At 39.8% G+C, this 20468-nt stretch overlaps 1 protein-coding gene across 1 annotated transcript in view; it reads right to left on the reverse strand.

Annotated features, from left to right (window-relative positions):
• ABCA13 (ATP binding cassette subfamily A member 13) overlaps positions 1-20468 on the reverse strand; it is a 457705-nt gene that overhangs the window by 363122 nt on the left and 74115 nt on the right. The window contains exons 14-18 of the mRNA XM_045286290.1: positions 18124-18233; positions 10350-10468; positions 5098-5261; positions 4295-4374; positions 3033-3154 (exon numbers count right to left, since the gene is read on the reverse strand). Of these exons, the coding sequence (XP_045142225.1) occupies positions 3033-3154; positions 4295-4374; positions 5098-5261; positions 10350-10468; positions 18124-18233 (595 nt within the window). The remainder of the gene's footprint in view (positions 1-3032; positions 3155-4294; positions 4375-5097; positions 5262-10349; positions 10469-18123; positions 18234-20468) is intronic.

Raw genomic sequence — 20468 nt, forward strand, 5'->3', positions numbered from 1 at the left:
TGAATCAGCTATTGTGTGATTTCCTTGAATAATTGATTTTGTTGCATTCTATTCCTTTGAAAATGGGGTTTAATGTTAGTAATTTTGGTTCCTCGGTTTATCAGACTATACAGCACACTGGAACATCTTACTTGCCAGACATTATGAATACATGATAATTTACATGAGGTATTTTGCTAAGTCTATTGTAAATTATATCGCCTTACAATGATTTTCCTTTCAAACTTGTGATCTTAAGTTGCAGTATGCCTCAAATTAAAAGTCATGTCTTACCAGTTTTCCTTGAACATAGATACAACATGACTTACTATAAATAACTTGGTGATGCTGTAATAATTTTGGCTTTCTAATATCTATTCTGTTTTTGTCTTAATTTAAAATAATTCTTAATTGACTTCACTGCCAAGACTTGCATTTAACTCTAATTAGCAAGTACTACTGGCTAATTGGAACCGTGGTATTATGAGGGTGTATCTGAAAAAAAAAAAAAGGAATTGTTTTTCAAAGTTATGGATTTAATTTTTTTTAAAGCAACCTTATCACCTTCAAAGGACTCTCCATTACACTTAATAAATTATTCAAATCTGTGATTCCATTCTTGGAAACATTTTTCAAACTCATTTGTTACCTCCTTCGTTTTGTTTTTGTTTTTCTTCACCTCTTTACATTGTCAAATTGCTGTCCTTTCATGTCCCTCTTCATTCACAGAAACAAAAGGAAGTCACATGGAGAGAGGTCAGGCGAATAAGGCGTGTGGGGCAAGAAAGACATGCTGTTTTCTGCCAAACACTGGCGCACTGAGATGTCTGCGTGAGCAGGTGCATTGTCCTGGTGGCAAAACCAGTCCACGTCTGCCACAAATCAGGCCTTTTTTGTCACACGGTGTTATCTTTTCAGAACCTCTAAATCAGTGGTTCTCAACCTTCCTAAAGCAATGACTCGTTAATACAGTTCCTCATGTTGTGGTGACCCCCAATCATAAAATTATTTTCGTTGTAACTTCTTAACTGTAATTTTCCTACTGTTATAAATGTAATGTAAATATCTGATATGCAGGAAGTTATTTTCATTCATTTGAATGAAATTGAACATAATTACAGATTAAGTTGCCATGGTACAGATTTTTTTTTGCAGTAGTTGATGATTTTACGGTACATGATTTTACATTTACCCAGTAATTATAATTTATGAAGTGTTGTTTTACGTCCAACACTGCTGCTTTCAACACAGCAGCTGTTTTCTACACAGTAGCTGCTATCTGCACGTGTGTGACTGGTCTGCATAAGTACATTATGGCGCCAATCCTGTCACATATGCCTGTATTTGTACGGGGCGTATGAGATGGGGTTGGCTCAATGATGTCATCACACCAGGTACTCATGTGTGGGCATATATGCATGTGGGCGGACCCACCTAGAGATGGATAGAGGAACAGTGTCTCACTTCCTGAGACCATCGGAAATATGTCTTTTCTGATGGTCTTAGGCGACCCCTGTGAAAGGGTCATTCAACTCCCAAAGGGGTCGCGACCCACAGGTTGAGAACCACTCTTCTAATTAGAAAGCCTCACAGTCTGACCAGGTAGAACAAATTCCAGATGCACTATGAGTTGACATTTTCATCCATTTGGGAAGTTGATGAATGTCCAGAAAGTGGTTTGTCATCAATCAACATTTCACCTTTTTTGAGATGAGAAAAACACTCATACACTTGAGTTTTTTTCCATAGCGATATCCTTGTAAGCTGTGTTCAACATCACAACAGTTTGAGGCACTGTTCCCAAGCAGGAAACAAAGTTTCACAGCACACCACAGCCGCATGCCGCTCTTTTAAATTGGCCATCACAAAAAATGAGGTTCAAGGGAAACTACTTTTCTTAAAATATTCACTGTGACCAGAAAGAACCCTCCCAGGTGACACCACTAGCTGCACTAACACAGAGCAAGCTGCTCAATGTTTGCCTGCTGGGAAAAATGGGTTCTACGAAAGCTCTGCTCTGCCCAGCGCAATTCCAGTTTTTCTTGGGGGGCGGGGGGAGTACTCCCTCATATCAATAAAAATACTCTCTTGAGAGCCATCTTAATGGTTACAGGTAATTTGTACAGGAAAGTAAGGCCCCCAACCAGAAGTGCTGAGAGGGTGCCTGACAAAAAGACTTGCAAAGGACATTATCTGCTATGCACTGATAAAATTCACCCATTCACAGCCTGCACACACAGCTGTATCCAAGACTCTCCGCACGATTATAGTCATGCGCTTGATTTGTTGCAGGATGATTAGTAGGTAGGATGTAGAGTCCAAGAACTATCAAGTGAACTACAATCAATGACAGACTTTTGCGTGTCGGAGTGTAATAGTGCTTCCTAGAGTGCTCAATGGCTGCTTTCTAAGAAGCAGGTACTCAGGTCTTTCTTCGGAGGGACTTTACCCTTCAACTTTCAGTCAAGAATGTAACTGTTATTCAGAATAGTTTAATCACCTTAAAATTATATTCTTCTGAGAGGAAAAAAAATCTACCCAGCCTACACATTAAATCACTATCGATACTCCAGCGTGATAAAACAGCACCAAGTTCTCTGAAGGCGTTATAGTTTTTGTTCTAATTGCCTTAATCAGTGCTTTGATTTTACAGGAAGAGGCCAACATAGTAGTATTAGATAATGCAGTTATTCCTCTAGTAAGAGAAATTCTACTTGAGTTTTAGATCTTACATTGCCAACTGAACAAAATGAAGGTAGCCTAGGATGTGGTACATTAGGACTGGAAATCACTAGAATAATTTCCATCAGCACTGTTATGCTTGCAGCCCAAATAAAAGCAATATTATAAAACTAAGAACCACAAAGTTTTGCTATCAAATCATGACACCTTTGGTGCCTTTTTGTTCTCACGTTTCCTTTGTTTGCAGTGATATTATTTGCACATGGCCCGTCCCTCCAGCGTTGGAGGGCGAGAAGGAGAAACAACGCCATATACTCTGGTTGGCCAGGGGCTTAGTAAGCGATCATAATAGAGAAGAAGCAACACTGTACCTTTGAATGGGAAATGTTTGCTTCTAAAAGACAATTGATTGTTTCATTTGACAGATGGATAGAAGATTGGAGCTCTTCCGTTAACCTCGTGATATTTTTCATTAAATCTTTAACTTTTACACCTAAAACACAAAAGGAATTGCTCAAATTTAATTAAAATTTGTTTAATTATTTAAATTTAAGTAGCTCTTTAAATTATTACTACTAGGTAAATACATCAGCAGTTCGAAACCAGCAGGTGCTCCTCAGGAGAAAGATAGGGTTTCCTACCCCTGTGACCAGTTACAGCCTCAGAAACACACAGAGGCTCACTCTTAGTCGGCATCTCCTCGAGGGCGGGGAGTTTGGTTTTTGTTTTGGAAGACAACCTAATTTTCCATTTAACATTGGCAAGAATCGATCCTTTCACTGAGCCTTGCAACTCATCTTGTTAGTTGTTAGAGGGGATCAAGTTGGTTCTGACCCACAGCGACCATGTGTAAATGGAAACACTGCCCGGTCCTGAGCCACCCTCACAATCGTCCCTGTGCGTTAGCTGATTGCTGCAGGCGCTGTTTCAGTCTATCGCACCGGGGCTCTTTCACGGCCCCCAACTTTGCAAAGCGTGAATGCCTTCTCCAGGGACCGGTCTCTCCTGACAACATGTCCTAAGAACTGCCCCTAATAGATGCCCAGTAAAGTTTTATACTATTCCTCCAGGGGTAACTGGGGTAATTTCAACTGAACACGAAACCAAACACCAGGCTGTATGTATTTCCTGTTTACCAATTTGGGTACTTCCTAAGCCACAGTTATTTTAAGAAGATTTACTTTAGAAAGATTTTTCATAGGGAATGATTATACTTTTAGTTATTTTGATTTTGGGGGCAAGAGTATCAGTTTAAGAATTATTCAGAATTCTCCATACTTGGTATATTGGTGCTACAAGGAGCTTTATGAACGTTGTAGGTTATACAAAAGAAAAAACAGACGGATATCAATAACTTGTCATAGAAGGCAAAGCAGGGATAAAACCCAGACCACAGAATGTCCTCTGAATTACTCTCCTTGGTCTTGATGCACCAGAGCTTTAGAACTTTCCTAATTTCTCCCCAAAACATCACGTCAGTGGATGTCTAAATTGGTACTTTTCACATTTAGCATAATTAACTTTTTTTATTTTTTCATTTAACAATATTTTGGGGTTGAAGATGACATTTCAATTTAAATTAAAATTAAAATTAAATTAATTTTAAAAAAACATGGAGAGAACACACACATACCATCCGTTATTGTGAAATTGCGAAGAAACGTCATAAAGGGATTCCCTGATGACCAAGTTTCTTCAAGGCTCTTGGCCAACCTGAAATGGCAGGAGAAAAGGAGGGGATGGATTTAACTCAGAAAACCTAAAGCACCAGAAGCAATGCTGAAGTGAATTACATCGTCTCAGTGCCCAGATCAACTGGATAACAAGAGTGCATTTCCATAAAATCCTTCAGATAATGAGGCAAAACATGCCTCCTGACACCATCTGTATGTGAATATCCATTCATATCACAATTACAGTATTTTCTTCTCAGAGTTCCTGCCGAGCAAGGGGAGTGAGGAGAATACAGATGCATCCTAAGTGGCTGTCGCCAGGCTGAAAGGGACAGTGTGTGCTGGAGCGCAGGAGAAATTAGGACCGGAAGTCAGATGGACACCACTGGTCTTGGGAATGACTCAGCTATACAACAGACACTGCCTCATTTCCCCAGCGGTTTACACTTCCAGAACACTGGGAGAATGAATCAAATATGATGATAATTACGGTTCTTACAGACTGTACTTGATACTCTATTATAATCTCAGATCATGGTATTTTAATCTAACATCTATATCCCAAAAAAAGTTAGTCTCTGTCCAAAGTTGCTATTCATTATGAGTGGGTCTCAGAAAGTTCGTAAGAAAATTACATTATCTTTTATGTCCATTTTTCCCTAGCTATTTTAATCTCCCTTATACATTTTGTGATTTTAGAACTAGATATCTTTATAAGCAAAAATACTGTAGCAGTCCATGAAACCCAAATCAGCATCTTTACTTGTACATGTGCTGCTGGACGGTCCCTAGAGCTGGCTGGCATTCACAGGCCTCCTCGGTCGTATCTTCCAAGTTGTTCTTGAAACTTTCCAAAGACCTAAAAAGTTTCCTGCTAAGACTTTCACAGTTTAGCTGAGTGGGTGATGACCATATCTGATTGATTTCCTATAAAACAAAGCAATGGTTAAAGTTTGATATAAAGCATACTTATTGGTCTGTGTTCAGGTATTGTTTCCAAATCAAGTTGTGCTCCCTAAAAATGACAAGTATTGTAAAGCTTTTTGTTTACTTTCCTTGGTTTGGAGAAACAGAACATTTGAGACGGAGAAATGTCCAAGCATTTCCAGTTGCTTCTGTATGTAACAGAGTGGTAGCGACAGAGAACACAGCTCTTACTCCCGGCTATGCTACTAACTAGCCAGACAAGCCATTAGACACGACTGGCTGACACACATGACACACAGCCATATCACGCATGGCAGAGCGGACATTCCACATTCCGAGAGACCCGGCGCTTTACTTCAGGAGCTCAGTACTGGTTTGAAAACTGAGCTTTCAAAAGTTATAGCTACAAAGCCTGTAACCAAAAATCAAGCCTATGTGACTGCCCATATACAAGGTGAATAAAACATGGACTCATCCTTCCTTCAACATCTGTAGGAAATTCGCAAGGCTCTGGATCCTGCCCCTCCCTCCCCCTGTAGGTCAAGGGACTGCCAGAAACCTGTAGAGAGCTTGTGGAAACCACTGCTGTATGCTCCAAACTTGAGGACATCACAAAACTCCCCTCCACACTCCATGGATGCCTCAACAATATTTTATAAGCATTTGACCAGTTTTATTTGAAAAGCATCCATAACTTTAAAAAAGAGAAAACCTTGCAATACCTATAAATCGATCAATTGGAAAACATGTATTCTATGTAAAATTAAGGGTCAAATATTGATGGCAACATGTATTTCGAAGTACAGATACAACCATAATCTATGCATAGTCCCTGAACACAGAATTTATGCTATATAGTATTTATTCATATCATAATTTATTTACACCCTTTTTATATCACCAAGTTCTTACTGATTTTGGAAGCATGTTCCCTGGCTGTGCAGTTTATGGAGAAGTATCGAATCTAAGTTGACACTTAGATAATATTTCTATCCAATTGAAACATCTAAAATATTTTCCTAAAAACACATTGGTTCCTTTTCAAAATGATAATCATGAATCATTCAGGTTCCCAGAGAGGGCTAACAAACAGATGCTCAAAGAAAAGCTAAAGACAAAGAACACTACAATGTCAAGAGAGTGGAACCTAAACTTTAGAGTCTCTGCTGCAGTAGGTCAGCTGAAGATAAGGAGGCACAGGAGCAGAGACATCTCTCAAATACAGATGTGAAGCTATGAGTTTCCTGAGTGTCCAGGCTGACCCCATCCTCAGCACCACCAGAGGGCCTACGAACACACACAATTGGGGCAACCGACACAAGTGGATTACTTACATGGGATCAGACTCTTGTCCACAATTGAACTGTTATGATGGCTTGTCTACCAAGGCCACTTTATTTTCAATAATTTATTCTTTTATTCATTCATCCAAAACATAATTACTGATCACTGGCCACAAAATTGATCCACAACATCAGCAGTTTGAAACCACCAGCTGCTCCATGGGAGAAAGAGCAGGTTTTCTATTCCTTTAAGGAGTTGCAACCTCAGAAACTCATAGGGACAATTCTTACCCTGTACTATAGGGTCACTAAGATTTAGTGCCTACTCAATGACAGTGAGCGAGTGAGGCCGCATGTACCAAGCAGAGACCAGACATATGACACAAAGCTGTGATCATAGGAGACCAAAACCCTGCTTCCATAAGGCTCATTTTCTATTGAAGGGACACAGGCAACACATAACTCCAGAAACAAACCATCCTGGCAAAAAATTAGGAGTGTTTCTAAGAAATGTCAGGTAGAAAGAGGGGCAGTTCTGGAAGCAATAAGAGGTGTACGGATGTATTTAAGATTGTCCGAGAGAAGTGTTAGATATGCTGGATTTGAGAGTCTATTTGACATCTACGTGGAAATATCAAGAAGCTACAAAATCTAAAGTGCAGAGGAAGTCAGGGTTAGAGAAGTAATGTTGGAAATTGTCAGAATATAAAAGAGTAAAGGAACACAAGTGTAATGATCTAAATGACAGTGATAGGGACTAGAAAGGAGACAGGGTGGTGGCCACCAAAGATGTAAAATGATCCCCGCACAGAGGAAAGGCTCAGCAGCCAAGGGAAAAGTGATTTAAAAAGCAAGCAACTACCTGTGCTGTATGCAACGGGTCAAATGAAGCGTGAAGTGACATTTGATCACTGGGTTCACCGATGTGGAAGTCACGAGGGACATTCACAAGAGCAGCAACAGAGGAGGGTGTCTACACTCTGGAGGGTCCCAAGAAGGCATGTAAGGCACAGGTCTGACTCTTCATTTTCTATTTTCTGGGAAACTCAATGATACGGCCTTCTTTTCCTTTCCTCTCATTCCTCAATTCTCATTCCTTATTCAGTCTTGTGATGTCCGAAGCTCCTAGGAGACACGGCCCCCTCCAGCTTCCCTACCTGCTTCCCCTAAAGACAAGTATACAGACCTCGTGCAAAGTAAGATATGGCTACAGGAAGACCAAGGGGGAAATGGAATAGTAATCCACACAGGCACTTTGCAAGGCAGATGGATAGAGCTGGTTGGAAGGCTCAAGTCCATGGGGACATTTCCAATAAATGTCATAGAAGTCATTTAGGCTTTCACATTGCATTCTTATTCCTAATTTTAGCACTAACTCTTCTCTAATTATCCACCCCAATATTTCACAGACCCTATGTTCCCTTTCTTCGTGAACATCTGCTCTTCCAACCACATACACACTCAGATATCATGGGGTCAGAGTAATACATTTAAATTAGTGGCCTCTTAGGAAGCAACTCATTTCTGAGAACATCTCGGCTTAATAAAACCTATTGCAGGAGTCTCGTACAGTAGAAATTTCATCATAGAAGATTATCTTTTGTTCATAATGAATAATCATATATAAATTATATTTAATGAAATGCATGCTTAATATCTTCTACAAGGAGTTTCCATTCCATTGAGTGGATTCCAACTCATGTTGACTCCATATGTGCAGATTAGAACTATTCCCCAAAGAATTCTCATGCCTATGAGCTTTCAGAAGCAAAACATCTGATCTTTCTGCTGTGGTGCCTCTGGGTGACTTTGAACGGCCTTTTTGTTAGTAACCAAGCATTTGTACCACGCAGGGACCCTATGGGATCAATATGCTTGAATTTTATTCCTAACTTGAACAAAATATTTTTTAGATATAGAAAATTATAGACAAGGAAGCTACATCTCCTTCTGTACTGGCAGAAAATCTCCAACTTCTTTCATCACAAACTACTGCCCTTCAAATACAAAAAAATGCCTGTTACCAAAGTTGAGAAGCTGACATTCCCTAGACTCTGCCTTAGGACAGGATAAGACCATCACCTTGACAAGAAGCACAAATCAGAGTGTCTTTGCCTAGTATGGCTAAGTCTGCCATCATCAAATACATCCACAAGCTTCACTCAACACTGAAGATTACCTATGAGTTTGTTCTCTGTCTAAATGTTTGTCCACATTTAGAAACATCTGTGCAACCTGTGCGTAACAATTTGGTGAGCTCAACAAACTGATGGAACCAGGAGGAAGTCCTAGGGCTGCAGAGAGGCAAGTATCTCCATGGACTCATGCAGAACTTCTTATACGTGTTCAGTTCTCTACCCAGAGCCCAAGGACATGAGTAAGAATTAGAAACTGTTCTTCAGTTTCACGAGGAGCACTGGTGTGGTGTCTATGCAGTGTGGGACTGCTAACTACAGACAGTTAGGATGAGGCTATCTGTTCCCATGACGACTTACAGCTTCCGGTCATAATGACTCTGAATCAACTAGTTGAGTGTGTTTGGACCGCTAGGATCTCATCTCACCCTTCCATAAGAGTGAAGTGTTTTAGGCCCTCATCATACTGTGGGAGTCCAGTATAAGCATCTCTGCACCTCCTCTGAGTCATTTTACTGACTACTCGCTGTGAGAATCTGACCTTCTCGGCAGAGATGAGCAGGTGTAATTACTCAGCCTCAAAAGCAATATATATCATTCATAACTGGGTCTAGAAGAAAAGCAAATCTTCACTCTATCTGCGGTAAAACATCATTCATTTCCCAAGCTTCCGAGTCAGTCAGGCCTACCCTACGGATACAATCGTATTGAACCAAGATCAAGACATTCACACCTCAGGTAAAAGACACATTCTTCAAGCCAGCTGATGGGGACCTAATTGGACATTGTCCAAATTAGCAAAAAGAAAATTGATATGCTGGTCCCCATGAAGCTATCAGTTTTTGCTACTTGCCAAGGTAGTCAACTATGAGAACCAGGGATGGACTGGTATATACCGGTATTTAGCAACTGGCTCCCTTAAGCAGGAGGTGGGGGTGGGGGGACTGATTTGTAACACTTTTCAATGTTCGTCTATATTCTCAGTGGTTTATTTTAAGCTCCTAACTTGACATCATTGATCATAGATCTGTATCTATTGATATATACACCTAGTATTTTATTTTCACCATACAACTACAAGAGATAAATATTCTCAAAAATATAAACCCAAACTCATTGCTATTGAATCTATTGTGGTTCACAGTGGCTCCAGAGCACAAGGTAGAACTGCTGCTTTGAGTTTCTAAGTCTTTACAAGAGCAGAGAGCTTCATCTTTCGCTCCTCCAGAGGGACTAGCAGGTTCACACTTCGGATCTTGTGGTTAGCAGTCCAATGCCAGGGTTATTCTCAAGATTACAGATTATAGTAAAATGTAAGGAAATTATTAGGAAGTAAAAAATTGACTATTTATTAGCTTACTTTTAATGTAATATTCTGGATCATAACTTTATATGATGTGATTTTAAATGATGGTTGGATTTCACCGATTTGCAAAATACCTAAAATTTTAGCAGTTGGCCCTTGTATGTCAATGCTACTCATAAAGAGCATGCTACTGAGAAAACTCAAAAAGTGAAAAAGATTGAGCAGACCTTATTGAGAAATAAAATATGTTTTACAGTTGCTTTGATTATAAGAACAAAACCTGAAAACAAAATAGTTTGCATCAAATTGCCTGGGCCAATAATAGGAACAATGAATTCTCTGAAAGAAAAAAAAGACGACCAACCTGGCACTGGCTGTGTAGCAAAGTGAATCCTTGCACGACAGACAATATGAGAGGCCTTATCCCACTTTGTCTGCAACTCAGAGTAGAACACAAAATATCCTTAATCAGAGAAGGGTTTTCTGCCACAGGAAACAATAGAGACAAGTAATTAGTAAACAAGCAATCTACTCACAAAATATTGCTTACATATAATTTTCTTCAAAATGATACAAATTTATAAAGGTTTCTTAAGCTGCTGAGGGGAAAGCTGTGCTTTTGGGTTCCAAATGTAATCTATACAACACTTGTGTTTTTTCTGGGCCTGTGAGCATATTTAGAAATTAATTTTTTCTCTTAAATTTAAGTTAGAAATTAATTCTTTCCCCGAATTGGTCCCTCTTCCGCTATCAACTTCAACTAGGAAAGTTATTCACCCAATTTTCCCAGAACAATCCTGGTTTGTACCTATCACCCTCGTCTAATTATAAACAAGATTCCATTCTCAAAAGTGCTCTAATCGGAATGAGGCGAGCCATCACACAGATGGCCTTGTTGAGGACCTTGCCACTCATCTGGCTTCCCAAGTTGAATGAAAGAGGTGACTCGGGGCTCTATCAACGCACTGTCAACCCATCCTTGAAGCTACTCAGTTTTACCTCTCTCTGGTAGCTCAGGATTCTACTCAACCACTCCATCGCTGGTCACACCTTGACCTAGTACCATACAAAGTCATGCCCAGGAAGCTCTCAGGCTCCTAGGCCCTGCTCTTCATCTCATCTGCCAGTTCACCTTCTACTGAACTAGGGTGTCCCCCTAAAAGAATGACCCACTAAGAGTTCTCTTTCCATGGACTCTAGGACTCTGACCAAAAGATCTGTGCTCTGTCCAAAACCCTTCCTCAGTTACAAGTTGCCTCCATCTCATTTTCTCAGTTAGTTGTCATGTCCCTTCCCCTTCCCACTGTCATCCAACACCTTTACTGCACTTCTGCTGAATCTATTGTTCAGATGCTACCTCAGGACACTGCCTTTCTCCCTCAGGGCTCACCAATGGTTCTCCATCTCCCGGGCTGTACAAAACTCTTACTCATTCTAGTAATTTTATCCCAATGTCTCCTACTGGATCATAAATTCTATAAGTAAGAAAACATGGTGGTTTATTTTATTTCTAGCTCCTAGCACATGGCTTTGTTTTTAATATATGCTTGATAAATATTTCCATGTTATTCATTATAGAAGATACAATGTATTCATAAGCAAAGCTCTTTTGTTTTCAACTAAAGAAAAATGTTAATGTTGACTCTTAAAATATTGCACTGTTTCTCAAAAGTAATTTTTCAACTCAGTTTTTGGAATATGAACAGTGTAGCATCAATACCATGAACTCAAAACCATCCTTTTCATAAACATGCCACCTGGTATCTCATTTGGCTTTATTTCTTCTTAATCTTGTCATCAGCTGGTTTGGAAAATAGGTCTCCTTATTTAAAAACAGTAAAATTGTCTCTTAAGCAATCTTACATCAAAATGTGAAATGAAAGAAATAACGTATTACAGCATTTATCATAAAAGACCTCATTTTTAGAGGAGGGTATAAGTAATATGTTTAAGAATTGTGTCCTAAAAGCCAAGAAAAACATAAAATGCACGATGAAAAAGCCTAACATGATGTATGAAGTTGGACAAGTTGTGAATAATTTTTTGACTCATTTTTCTTCAACTGTAAAAAGAGGCTGCTGACCAGATGGAGATTACAGCCACAGCATTTCGGTGGTGAAATACTGAGCTAAGATGGACAGATACTGGCCATTTCGAATCAGAAAAAAAATCACATGGCTCGATATGCTAGGAACGACGGCTTTAAGAGGAATGGCATTACATTCATTGTCAAAAAGGACATTGCAAGATCTATCTTGAAGTATAATGCTGTCTGTGATAGAACAATATCTATATGCAGATGAAGAAATCCATTCAAAATAACTATTTAAAGTTATGCACCAACCACTAAAGCTAGCGATGAGGAAACTAAAGAATTTCACCAACATCTGCAGTCTGAAAATGATCAAGCATGCAATCAAGATGCATTGATTATTATTGGTATTTGGAATGCCAAAGTTAGAAACCAAGAGGAAGGAACAGTAGTTGGAAAATATATACTTGGTTATAAAATTGAAGCTGGAGATCACATGATAGAATTTTGCAAGACCAATGACTTCTTCATTATAAACACCTTTTCTTTTTAACAAAACAAAAGGTCACTATAAAATGGGCTCCTCCATATGGATACTCTGAAGTTGATTATATCTATGGGAAGAGACCATGAAGCTCAATATTAGCAGTCACAACAAGGAATTGGCTATGCGACATGCCATCAATTGCTCATATGTAAGTTCAGCTTGAAACAAAAGAAAACTAAAACAAGTCTAAAATAGCCAAAATAGGACCTTGAGTCTCTCCCATCTGAATTTTGAGAACATCTCAAGAACAACGTTGATGTATTAACACTAATTAGAAGATTTGGTGAGCTGTGAGGTGACATGATGGCATCAAGATATCATACAAAGAAAGCAAAGCAGTATTAAAAAGACGGGAAAGGAGGAAAAGATGCAGGTGATGTCAGAAGAGACTCGGAAACTTGCTCGTCATAGTAGAGTAGATCATGTAAACAGACAAAACGATGGAGCAAAAGAGCAGAAGATTTCAAGGGGCAACTCAAGAAGACAGAGTAAAGAATTGTAATGAAAGGTGCAAAGACCTAGAGTTAGAAAACACAAAGGGAAGAGCAAGCTCGGCATATGTCGAAGTGAGAGAATTAAGGAAATTTTTCAAGCCTTGGTTTTCCATATGAAAAATTATATGGAAAAAATATTGAACCATGTAAGAAGAATCTAAAGAAAAGGGAAAGAAGATACCGAGTCACTGTACCAAAAGACTAATCAACATTCAACCATTTCAGCGAGTAGCACATAATCAAGACCTAATGCTACTGAAGGAAGAAGTCCACGCTGCACTGAAGGCATTGGCTATTAATGAGGCTACCGAAATTGTTAGACCACCAGTGGAGATGTTTAATAAAGTTGATGAAGCATTGGAAACTACTTGCTTGCCTACGCCAAGAAATTAGGAAGACAACTGATACAAAGAGAGTGGTATGTGTACCCATTCAAGAGAAAGGGGATCCAACAGAACGTGCAACTATATAGAGCAATTTCATTAATAACATATGCAAGTAAAATTTTGCTGGAGACCATCCACCAATGATTGCAGCAGTACATTGACAGGAGCTGCCAGAAATTCAGGTGGGATTCAGATGTGGAACAAAGGGTATCATTGCTGATGTGAAATGGATCTTGAATGAAAGCAAAGAATACCAGCAAGATGTTTACTTGTGCTTTGTTAACTATTCAAAGGTCTTCACCTCTGTGGGCCATAACACAGTAGGTGGATACCCTGGAGAAGAACAAGGATTCCAGCATACGTCACTGTTCACGCATGCAGAATTTTGTACAAGAATCTTTACAAAGGAGGTTTGTCAAGGTCGCATCCTCTCATCATAACTAGTCAATCTGTATCCTGAGCAAATCATCAGAAAAGCTGGCTTATGTGAACAAGAGCATAGCACCAGGACTGGAGGAAGGCTTATTAAGAACCTGAGATATTCAGTGGGCCTGACCTTGCTCGCTGAAAGTGAGAGCTCGAAGCACAGCTGAAGATCAACTGTGGCCCTCAGTCTGGGTTACAGTTTACTGTAAAGAAAATTAAAATCCACACAACTGGAGCTTAGGTGACACCAGAATAAATGGAGAAAAGACTGAAGTTGTGAAGGATTTTATCTTGTTTGGATCCACAATTATTAGTCATAGAAGCAGCAGTCAAAATATCCAGTGGCAAAACGCTTTTCAAAAATCTGCTGGACAAGGCCTCTGTGTTAGTCTGGGTACTTTAGAGGAACAAATCCACAGAAACTCATGTATAAGAGAGAGTTTTATGTAAAGGTTAAGTGATCATCGAGAAAACATCCCAACCCAGTGCTGCCCACCAAGCCAAGCCCAACATTAACCCATTAACCCATATGTCCAATACCAATCCACAAAGCCCTCCTTCATCTCACAAAACAGACGCAATGACGCCGACTGCAGGAGGAAAGCCGAGTCAGTGAATGTGTAAACATCTCAGCACTGGCAGGGGTCTCCACATGGCTGCTCCAGCACCCAGGGCTGCATCGGGGTAGGTCCATGTGGCTTCTCCTTGAGGATGTCTTGCAGCCTTGTCGGCTGAAGCAGGAACTGCTAAGGCAGCTGCACCCTGGTGCAACCATCACAAAGCAAGAGACCAGAGAACTCGCAAGGTGAGGCTCACCTAGCCATTTATCTCTCTGCCTTCAATTAATCCCACATGTGTTTATCGGCCAGGTTAGCACAATAAACTTTAACGATCTCAACCTCCTTAAAATGTTGAAATGGATGTCCGTTACTTTGAGGACTAAAGTGAATCTGACCCAGCCCTTGGTATTTGTAATCACTCACATGCATGTGGAAATTTGACGTTAAATAAAGAAGACCAAAGAAGAATTGAAGCTCTGGAATCACGGTGCAAGAAAATAATATTGAACGTATCGTGGACTTTCAAAAGAAGAACTGGTCTCTCTTGGAGGAATTACAGCCAGAAGATACCTGAAAAAGCCAGTCTAGAGGGGCTTTACCTCATGTACTTTGGACATTGTATCCAAGAGACTGGTCCCTAGCAAGGATATCGAGCTCGGTGAAGTAGAAGGGCAGTGCAGACGATAGATTGATACCGTGGTTGCAAAAATGGGCTCAAATAAAAACCCGGTAGGACAGTTCTGGACCAAGTGCTGTTTTGTTCTCTTGTCCATAAGGTGTTGGAACTGAACCTAAGCCACGTAGCAACAACAATTTTTTTTGGTGCTATGCCGAGCCAATGAGGTTGCAGGAAGAAGTGCTAGGTGTTCGGGCTGTCTGGCCTTCTTCAGGCCCTGGATTTGACATTTTTCTGTCAGTCAATACAATTGCCACCCCTCCAGCACAGAAAAAAAAAAAAAAAGCAAGCTTCTGGCAAGGTTCTGTCTCAAGCCTTTTCTCCTACTACACACGCTGGGCTCTCTCTACTCTCCCTGGTCCTCACAGCCCAAGGAAGCCCGCTCTCCTCCAATAGACCCCTCCTGTCCCTCAGCAGGAGAGAAGCCTGGCTTCTCCACTCTGACACATTGCACTCCTCACCTCTGGGACTCAATTGCTCATTTGCATAGTTAGAAGGTGAAAAGAAAAGACTAATAAGGTTGTTTCTGGCTCTATGCAGGTTTCCAACTATCTGCCCTGTTGTAACATGTAATCATTTGTAACCTATTAGAAATATTAGGTCAGAGGAGGGAAATAGCACCTTTCCTAGTTATGACAGTAAATGTAACTGTGTGACATGGAATGACACCTTGGCTCTCAATGGTAGCAGTAACAAGGCACTCCACCATGATAGAAGAGGGCCATTTGCCCACATTTTTCCATTCCACCCTGACTTTTAGGAACCACCATTTATACTTTTTCTAGATCACGTAATTGGTTTTTATTTGCCCTCAATTCCACCTACAGGAGTGTGACAATTTAACAAAGGAATGTTTGTTTAACAAAGGAGTGTTCTAGAAATGAAAAATAAAAATAAATTTTCTGCTATTAATTTTTAAAATACACTATAGTAATTTAGCAGCTGCAGTCCAGACTTGAAAATAAACATAAATCCAGGTATTAATGAATGTTTAATTCATCTACAAGCCATTGCATTAGCTATAAAAAGTCAAAACCGTTATATCTGCAGACATGGGAACAGGCCAGGCAAGCACTTAAAATTCAGGACAAAGTTGTACTAGAGTATTGCTAGAAATTTTATTAAAAATTTCATTACACAAAAATATCAAAAGGTGAAGCTACTGTGCCTTACATAGTCTCTATATATACACGTCTGAAGTTAGTGTTCCCACCTCTCTAACCTTCCTGAAGAAGTCTGCACGCTTCACACCGGCACAATATGGCAGGTGCTTATCCTCAAGGGACTCCCTCAAATCATGTTCTTTTTCATGTTCTTCAACTTCGGGGAACAAAAAATAATCTAAAGGAGCAAGGTCAGGTGGAAGGTCGCCCAGTGAAATTCTCCTGGCCTACCCCTTTCTATCCTTGCAGAATGAACAGGTATAATGCAATGAGGGAAACCAATTCCTTGGTACCTATTTCTCACCCAGGTGGTTTTCAATTTTCTTAAATCTTCTATATAATAAGCCCTTAAGGTACACGAGGAAAGACATCAAGATTACCTCATTGAAATTTTAAAAAAACATAATTTCTGAGTTAGCCTCTGCTTTGAAATTAACTGTCCCAACAGACCTTCTTGGAAGTCACTGTTCTGCTTGTACCTAAGACACCGCAACAAGACTGAGAAAAGTGTCTCGCTGAGAAAACCTATCTCCAGCCATCAATCGGTCCGTGTTTAGATGTGTTTTGTTTGAAATAAACTCATACATGAACCCTAGCAATGATACTTTGATACAGACCTTTATATCTGAATTTCATCAGAACATGCTTTTATATGCTGATACCATTTAGTGTATTTCAGTGGTTCTCAACCTTCCTAATGCTGCAACCCTTTAATACAGTTCCTCATGTTGTGGTGACCCCCCCCAACCATAAAACTATTTTCATTGCTACTTCATGACTGTAATTTTGCTACTGTTATGAATCAGGCGACCCCTGTGAAAGGGTCATTGGACACCCAAAGGGGTCATGACCCCCAGGTTGAGAACCACTGGTGTATTTAGATATGTAATGCTTTTTATCTGACAACATTGCCAATGAACATAACATTCTAATCAGTAGTATAGACTCATAAAGAGAGAGTTGGGGAGATGAAACCTTGTAAGTTTTCATTTCTGTGGAAACAGGATAAGAGACTGATCTTACTCTCAATGGGGTTACAGACTACAGAAACAAAGGATACTAAAACCTAAAATTAGCTGATAAGTGCAAAGGCTATTAAAAAAAGTATCCTGGAAATTCTGGAAACTGCACATGTCCACTCAGCACACGTCCTTTGTATCAGGCACTGTGCATGCAGGAGATAAGACATGCCTGCTGCCACCAGACACATTGACTCTAGTACAACAGAGAGATGTAAGAATTAAGAGTATCAAATATTGTATTTGAGAGACTTCAAGATCATTTCCAGCAACAGAGATAGAGATTGTCTTTCTGGATCAGACGTCTGTGCTCAGCACACAGAATACAAGTGGATTACAGATGAAGGTGATGGGGGAAGCACATTCCAAGAGCAAAGTTCCAGAGTCTGGAAAGTTCCACAAAGGATCAGGAAAGGGGTTGCTCATAATTTATAAATTATCAAGGGTTCATGAGGGAGGGACTCAGGGTGTGCCACAGAGCAAAAAAAAAAAAAAGAGGAACTAATACCAAGGGCTCAAGTAGTAAGACAATGCTTTGAAAACAATGATGGCAACAAATGTACAAATGTGCTTGACACGATGGATGCATAGATTGTGATAAGAGCTGTACAAGCCCCCAATAAAATGATTTTTAAAAAAAACAGAAACATATACCAGGAAGTGGAAATAAGTCTGGAAAGGGTTTACCACGTCCCTAAAGACTTTAGAAACAGGGCTGAGAAGATTGTACTTCATTCTGAAATAAATGATCAGTAATCTCCCCAGCTTTCTGACAAGAGAGCTCTGAGAATTGGCACAGCGCAATCAACAAGCACTTTGTACACAAATAACCCACCTGCAAAGTTGAGGATCACGTGCAAAACCAGCATCTTCACTTTTTGTTGAGTCCTGATGACTTTGGGGGGCTGTGCAGTCTCTTTGAAAACTTGGCACATTTCTACAACACTGGGAAAAAATAAAAGGACAAAATCTGTAACATAAAGTGCATCTCTACTGGGTTCAAGACTAAATAATAATACATGTGTAATAATGACCCACCCCGTTAAGTAACACAAGGACACAAGGAAGATACAGATAGCAAAGTCTACACTTGTGGGGGGAAAAAGAAAAACTTTCAGGATACAATTTTAGTTCAGAGCATCAATTTTGTTCCACCTCAGTTAATAGCAGAGGAGCCCTGGGTGCGCAGTGGTTATGCACTGGACTGCTAACTTCAGGGTCAGCAGTTCAAAACCACAAGCTACTCCTCTGGAGGAGGAGGTGGCTTCCTACTCCAGTAAAGAGTTAGTGTTGGAAACCCACAGGGGCAGTCTACCCTGTCCTATAGGAGGATCCCTATGAATCGGAATAGACTTGATAGTACTGAGTTTGATTGAAACTGATAGTCACTCTTCTCTCACCCCGTTCTCCTCACATGAAAACAAGAGCATCAAGAAAGAGAAACGAAAGATCAAATACAGAGTACGAAAAAGTTTAGCCTGCTATTTCTGCAGGGAAAATTAATTTAACAGATTAACCGGTCTATTAAGTTCTAATGTATTTTATTTTTTAGGGTTGAAAATATACAAACAATTCAACAAATCTTGTATGTATAATTCCGTGAGATTGATTCTATTTTTCAAATTTGGTGACAGTTTGAGCTCCTTTCCCAAAGCATTCCTCTCATTAACATGAGCTGAGCTCTCATGAAGTTTCCTATTTAAATCATTGTTGGCACTTTGACTCCACATACATAGTTCTTTAAACAAGCACGATGCTCAAGAGAGACATTCTTTACTAATTAAAATATTGTTTGATCTAAATAAACTTCTGGTAGAGTATAATATTAGAGATTCATCCAGAAAATCCATAGTCCATGAGAATTTGAAATTCTATTACACTTTCCCTCTTTTGACCAGGATTCTTCTATAAAGTCAATGCTCAAAATTTTCTATAATACTTTGTTGTGTTTTGGTTTTTATTGTTATTTTTAAAGAAGCTAGACAGTTGGAAGGTATATACATGTGTTTGCTGGTTTTTATGCAGTCTACCTTGTAGATGTTTGGATAAAATATTCAGACCAATATTTTTAATAACCTCCAATGTTAAAGACAAAATAGCTCTTATTTAGTTATACTATAAGCCCCTGGAGGAAGTCATGCGGAAGTTAAAAGATTTAATTGTTGTACCAACATAACATTTATTTTACCGTTCAATGTGATTATATTCTTTACAAATTCAAAAACATCTTCAAATACCAGATACTGCTGAACACAATACACCCAAACCAAACTCACTGGCATGGGGTCAATTCCAAGTCATAGCAAGCCTACAGGACAGGGGAGAACTTCCCTGTGGGTTTTTGAAAATGTAAACCTTCAGGTAGTAGAAAGCTTCATCTTTCTCTTGAGAACATAATAATAAACATTATTTATCTCTGAAACATTTATAAGAAAAGAACTGTATTAGTCTGGGTACTTTGGAGAAACAAATCCACAGAAAGAGAGTTTTATATAAAGGTTAAGTGCGCATCAAGAAAACATCCCAACCCAGTCCTGCCCAAGCCCACAAGTCCACCATTAATCCATTAACCCATATTCAGAAAGTCATCCTCCATCTCACAAAGCAGATGAAATTACGCCGACTGCAGGAGGAAAGCCGAGTCAGTGAACGTGTAAGCATCTCAGCGCTGGCAGGGTCTCCACACGTTTGCTCCAGCACCCAGGGCTGCATCGGGGTAAGTCCATATGGCTTCTCCTCAGAAATGTCTTGCAGGAAGTCAGCCTAGGAAGCTGAAGCTGGGAACTGGCTAAGGCAACTGCACCCTGGTCCGACCATCACAAAGCAAGAGACCCAAGAACTCCAAAAGGCGAGGCTCACCAAGCCATTTATCCCTCCGCCCTTCAATTAATCCCACAAGTGTTTATCGGCCAGGTTTGCACAATTAACTTAATCCACCCCTTGCCAACCTGGCACCTGCACATAATTCTTTAGCTTCACAATTGCAATTAAGTAACACCTATACCTTAACCCTACAATCTTGTGAATTTTTCCCTCCACCTACGAAAGTTTGTAAGCCAACCACTTCATACCTTTATCTCCCCCAATTTTGGGTATCCAATTTATATACTGCCTATTTATATCAACCCAGTTCTCTGAGAAGACAATTGTATTTTAGACATGAAGAGTCTTCATTCCAGT

The sequence above is a fragment of the Echinops telfairi genome, unplaced genomic scaffold, assembly GCF_000313985.2.
Source record: "Echinops telfairi isolate 266 unplaced genomic scaffold, ASM31398v2 ScPeMD7_7;HRSCAF=31, whole genome shotgun sequence".
Taxonomy (NCBI): Eukaryota; Metazoa; Chordata; class Mammalia; order Afrosoricida; family Tenrecidae; genus Echinops; species Echinops telfairi.